The sequence below is a fragment of the Cupressus sempervirens genome, chromosome 9, assembly GCF_028749045.1.
Source record: "Cupressus sempervirens isolate cs-2001-9-10 chromosome 9, ASM2874904v1, whole genome shotgun sequence".
In the NCBI taxonomy this organism is placed as follows: Eukaryota; Viridiplantae; Streptophyta; class Pinopsida; order Cupressales; family Cupressaceae; genus Cupressus; species Cupressus sempervirens.
The window spans coordinates 387576804-387582803 of record NC_143126.1 but is presented as its reverse complement, the minus strand read 5'-3'; the positions used below and the strand labels follow the sequence as shown (position 1 = coordinate 387582803).

The 6000-nt window shown below is 29.8% G+C and overlaps 1 protein-coding gene across 7 annotated transcripts in view; it reads right to left on the bottom strand.

Moving 5' to 3' along the window:
• Positions 1 to 1036: 1036 nt before the first annotated feature.
• LOC149538889 (general transcription and DNA repair factor IIH subunit TFB2-like) overlaps positions 1037 to 6000 on the bottom strand; it is a 189645-nt gene continuing 184681 nt past the window's right edge. For 4 of the 7 annotated variants that reach the window (XR_016356128.1, XR_016356127.1, XR_016356129.1 and 1 more), the window contains 2 exons: positions 2361 to 2413; positions 1845 to 1928 (listed from right to left, as the gene is read on the bottom strand). Coding sequence is in view for 3 of the 7 variants with exons in the window: in XM_089800270.1 (XP_089656396.1) it covers positions 1274 to 1420; positions 1622 to 1696; positions 1848 to 1928 (303 nt within the window). In the remaining 4 variants the exon portion in view is untranslated. Of the gene's footprint in view, positions 1421 to 1621; positions 1697 to 1844; positions 1929 to 2360; positions 2414 to 6000 lie in introns of those variants that run through there. The other 3 variants (XM_089800270.1, XM_089800269.1, XM_089800268.1) reach the window with 1 other exon arrangement.

The following is a 6000-nucleotide window of genomic DNA, read 5'->3' as shown; positions in this document are numbered from 1 at the left end:
ATTGATTGCTTATTGTTTACAGACAAGGATAAAATAATAATAATGAAGTGGATATAAAAGTGGATCGATTGAAATGAAACTCTAAAAAGTGTAGATTTAGATATCACCTGAGTAGAAATTGTTATTTGCTGGATGATGTCGATCCTTGTATACTGTTAGAGAATTTGCTCTAGTGTAACTTATACTGTCTGCCACCGTCTATAAATTCTCTACCAATCCACAATATGAAATACTTGGTTTGTAAAAACCCTTGAAATCAAAGAAAATAATTAAACCCTTCCAATTGTACTCTCAGAGCATCATGATCTTCCATATTTCCTCTTTTGATCAAATGTTGATTGTCTATTAAATTAAATTTTTTTGTCAGTAAGATTTTCGCTTAATAGCTTCAATAGGTAAGGATTGGTTGGCCCTCGGATTAGAAAGAGGGCTGAAAATTGTGCCTATGGCCCATATTTAACTGTGAAGCTTGTCACGCTCTAGAAATACCTTCCAAAACCTCGGATTTAAATTGTTTAAACTGATCGATTTGCACAGACAGAGGAAAAGTAGTTGCATGCGATTTACAATTGCGAAATTCGTGCCAAATTTCTGATCAAATAGGGATGAAATTGCTCAAAACAAGCATTGATATGAAACCCTAAAATTGCAAAGCTCAAAAATTAAGAATTCAATCGGAAAAATTGGTCAACAAGATGCGATCTTCAGCAAATTCTGTAGTGACCGTTCCTTCCAACTCCTGTTGCCTTACTTCATACACTTCACTTTTTCTATTCTTTCGTCAAATACTGCACAATGCAAACACTCCTTCACTATTTAAATTCACGGTTCTATGAATTCTCCTTCAAAGACTTAAGCATTGCATTGTTAATGATGTAATTATGTTCAAATTTTCACTTGGTCCAAATGAAGTGTTCAAGATTTAATGTAATAGATCCCTAGAATGAAGTTTAGAATTTAGCCAATCCAATTGTCAATAGCTAATGTTTAAAATTAAAAAATCTAAAGAATGGTTTAAAATACAATAATCATGTACTTGCATGTAAATTTTTTTTTAAAATTTATTAAATTTCAATTTTTTTGAAAAATTTGTTATTATAAGATGTATACAATAATTTCTTGAAAGCAGCATTGTTATTACTTGTCATTTATCATTTCATCAGAATGTTATAAGCAACTTGTTTTTTCATTTCACCAGCATGACCAAATACATGTTTGATAAAAGAGCTCTCTACAAAGAATATAATCTCTTGTAAATTAAATAGGGTTTTTCCTATTTACAGGGAGCAGCATTAGCTTTCATGAAGGTTCGCATTTCATTGTCTTTTTCTTGGAGAACAAGAAGCTGTTTTCTTTCACTGTGCTTCCAGAGTAATGCTTTTGTTTCTCTGGCATGTTTGACGCTTCTCACAAAGAAGCCCTGCTCAAAGCAACCATAAATTCATCAAGAAAATATGGCACGAGTTGCAAATGTGTTTACTTTGGAAATTAGAGTTGGAAGTGCATTTCATACGGAATGTTTTGCCAGTCACACTTGTTTTAATAAAAATGTGATGTTATACAAACTCATTATTCTTTACACGCAAATAAACATATTTTCTTACGAGTGTGATGGACATACTTGTGTAGGGAGATCCGTGTATATGCAACAAGGGGTGATATCAACTCTATTTTTCTCTCTCTCCCAAAGCATAAGCTGCCATGAAATCAAATTCGACTCTATACAATCATGACCCACTTAAATTTTGAAAAGAATTACGTTTAAAGAGGAGAAAGCATGCAGAAAATATATGAATAAACAAAACATAGTTAAATCATTACGTTATTTATTCGTAGCATTTCCATACCTGATCAATCACATTAGCAGGTACTGCACTTTCTCGGTTTTTTGTGCGTGGGTGTGCGTTCTTAGATAGAAATTCAATTATCTACACAAAACAATAAATAAAAATCGTCAACCGTTACAACTAGATTCACTATAATAATAACCTTTCCCTGTCAAATTACATATTTAGTTTCTTAGTATAAATTTTGGTAAGAAATTATTACTTAAAATGGTTGACACTATTCCTCACAATTTTCACAATCTGATATTAACGTGCATAATTGAATTTCATATAACTTACCCATCGCATCTCAATATGCATTATCAAATTTTAGTTGGTTTATGATTATTATATTAATTTAATATTTTACAATAAAAATCTTGATAGCACTCCTATTGAATTATGGAAATTTTGTTTTGTTATTGTTATAAATTTGTGTCTTACATTTTTCATTAAAAATATTACAAATGCTTAATATTAAGATCAATTCATAAATATTAAAAAGCAAGTGATATTTATGTCAATTAATAATACCTGTTCTGCAGTAATGCCATAATCAAATGAGATTGGATAGTTGATTCTCGATCCTAAATATTAAGAAATTAAAAAAAGTAAGTTTTGAGATTTATTGTATCGTTAGTTTTAGATACCAATAATTAACATAAAGCATGTTCAAATAAATAGAACTCTTTGTACACGTTTAACAAACGTATTATGCTTATAATATCATGAAATGAGAGATAGGATTCATACACGACATTAGAGAAGCAGACAATAATATGACATTCTACTCATGAAGACTTACTCTACCATGAAGAGCTCTATGTTAACCCTTATAAATGACAACTTATGAACCATTCATTTCAAAGGTAAGATATTTATTGATGCATGTATTAGAAAAGCTCTATTTTGAAAATTTGACACTCATCTAGAATTATATTGGCTTACTAAAAAAGAGTGAATTTTATTTTCTTAAATAACTGCCTTTCTAGTATGTGTGTGTATACTAGACAACACATTTTGAATCTTAAAAGTTTGTCTCCCTCAATATAGGTGTATATCCTCTAATTGGACGACATGTATTCACAAGTTACTGAAAATCTACATTTTTTCTATAAGGTCCAATCTTGGTTTGTTGTTGTGCTTGAGTTTTGTAATGTCCCCACTATTAGAGTTAGTTTGGGACAAGTAATACCTCCAAAATAATGCTTAGAATCACAACAATAACAAAACTAACTATATTATTCTACCCTCTAATTTAACCTCAATCTTAAGGACATCTCCAGATCGGGTTTCTTAGCTCATAGCTACCTCACCGTCTTTTCGAGAGCGCACCCTTTAAGATTCTTTTTAGACAAGCATCCTCTATCCAAAGCCAATCACATATGCATATGTTGACATCATCATAATATTCTGGCACATGGAGATTATCTATTGATTCCCAACCATGGTGGTTAGATGGAGATCTTAACATCTAGCATACCCCATGCTTCGAGTCTCATTAATCTCCATGGTAGGTTAGCACAATATTACCCAATTTCCACTATTCCTCATATAAGGAATTTATTATTACAAATAGATTCATTTGATTTCTATATATAAAATCATTTATCTTCAACTATTATTTTTCTCTTATCTACCATAGCCTTATGCCATTAACAAACATATTTAATAAACTTGGATCGATAACAACAATATTAATATAATAATCCTTCATTAAAAATATTTTCAATATATATTCAAATGAAAATAGCATTGCTTAATTTAATTATAAAATAAATTCCTAATTACATACCCTTCCCTTACCTTATAAGTCCCCACATATGGATTACCTCAAAATCCCAAATAATATATCATGTACTTATCCCGTCTTCTTTCTAACATAAGAATTTTGACTTTGATTTTTTCCTTATATAAAATAAGATGGGTGCATTTCTTATTCTACGCCTCTTATTTTGGCCACATTGCTTATTATGATTTTATATAAATCTTTCAACTATTCTTACGTTTATATTTATTCCCTTTATTATTAGTCCCTGCCTATAAATAATGTAGGGAATAATGTTCCCAATGGCCTCTTCTAATTAATTTTTATAACCAAAATTAATGAATTTGTAAAGTTGAAAAACCATTTTATTTTTAAAATAATTTTCTATCAATAATTCTTGTCTTCTAATTGGCCAGTAGTTATTTTGCTAGGGGTTATTTTTTTTTTTACTTCACAAAAACAAAGAAATTCATGACTTAAATTATGAAATTTTTGGATATTTCTAACAAAATCCATAAGCAGTTTCTATATGTTTCTAATAGCTTCTGTAGGTCGATTCCATGGGCATAACATTGGACTATTGCTGGTTGGTGGCAAAACAAGAGACTGTCACTACCAAGTCTTGCAACTCTGTGCATAACATGAATCAATGAGATTTTTCCATAAGAAAACCTGATCCAGCTCTGTTGTTTGTCCAAAAAATTCAAACCTCTCACACAATCATCCCATGCTTATCCATTCTTGAATGAAAATCAGTAGGAACATAATGCATAACATTTGTATCGAGAAAAAAATCTGTGCAAAAACATCATGAATTACATCTTAAGAACACTGTAACCCTTGAGTGGCACAATTTGTAGCACAAATCTTCTTGACACCACTAATGCAACCCCAATATGTACAACACGTCCCTTCTATGGCATTCATATGTTCATTTAGTATATCTTTTGGCCCTAAGCCAGATGCCAATAGATCCAAACCAGAACAAAATCACTTTGAGTCTAGATGGGGACAAAGTCTGGTCCCTAAATCACTTTTGGGTGAAAAAAGCCTCTCCCATTAATAAAGTAGTCTTTCTTTTTTGTGCACCCGCTCCCTACTCGCTTTATCAACAAAAATCACAATATTGAAGCCCTCCCCTACATCTATGCAAAATATATTCCTCACTCCAACCTAGTTATTAGAGATAAACTCTTGCTTCGGAACAAAGTTGTAGATCTTACATATTAGGGCTCTGGCACGCTGTCCAAACTATGAAAATTTGTTGCAAGATCTTAAAATTTGCCACAAGATCTTAAGGCATGATTTAACCCAAAATTTCGCACATGCCCTGCTTCTACGTGTATTCACACACCAATTCATCCATCTTTGCTTGTGTGTGAATGTTTGAATGCCTAGATATAGCAGACATACTCCACATTTTTAGTAACACATCAATTGACAGGAACATATTTAAGAGAATTAACAAAATATCTTTATAAAATTCCATTTTCAGCTAGCGTAGCACCATGTCAGCCATGGCCCCAAAGATACCTTATATTTTTGTAATAAAAACATATTATCACTTTAATTTTTTTAAAAAAAATTTAAATAGAAACATATTATCACATTAGTAAGTTATATGTAATCAATTTTTCCAATCCTCATTTCACTTATCTATTTCTTATTCATTCATCTATTTCTTATTTGAAATATTGAATTACAAAAAATGAATAACAAGAATACACTTAACCACACAAAAGAGGTAGAATTACCAAAGGCTCTTGTGAATGTGTGAAAGATGTATGTCAAGAGTTTTGTTGGTTTTATTAGTCTTGAATTTTGATATGTTCAAATAATTTCATTGAAGACACTTCTTAAGATTATATTTTATCTTATATATATTACTGTAAAAATAAAATATTTATATAATGTTTACATATTCCTAATAATTATAGTGTTCATTATTCACATGATAACAATGATATTTTTAAAATATAAATCTATTACTCACCAACTATTAATAAGTGTGAGTCACATTTCAATTAAACTATATATTACTATTTTTTAGTTTAGTTTTACTTTGGTTAGATTTGAAAACATATAGTTTTTATAATTAATTTTATAAAAACTATTTCTAATTTGTTATATTATAATTCTAAAATAATTTAACGTAACAATTAAATTAAATTATTGTAAAATGTAATCTTATTATTTCTTGTCAAAAAATGTCTTTTTAATTGTGATATTTATATTTTATGTACTCTAATATTTTTAAATTATCAAATATTTACAACAATCTCTAAAATTATTTTTTTGGAATGCCCTTACATTCTTTACATAGCTTTACCTATATGAATAAGCATTAGAATATTCTTGTGACCTAGTTAGGTTGAAGAAGTAGTTGGTTTTGGTTGACTAAATTTT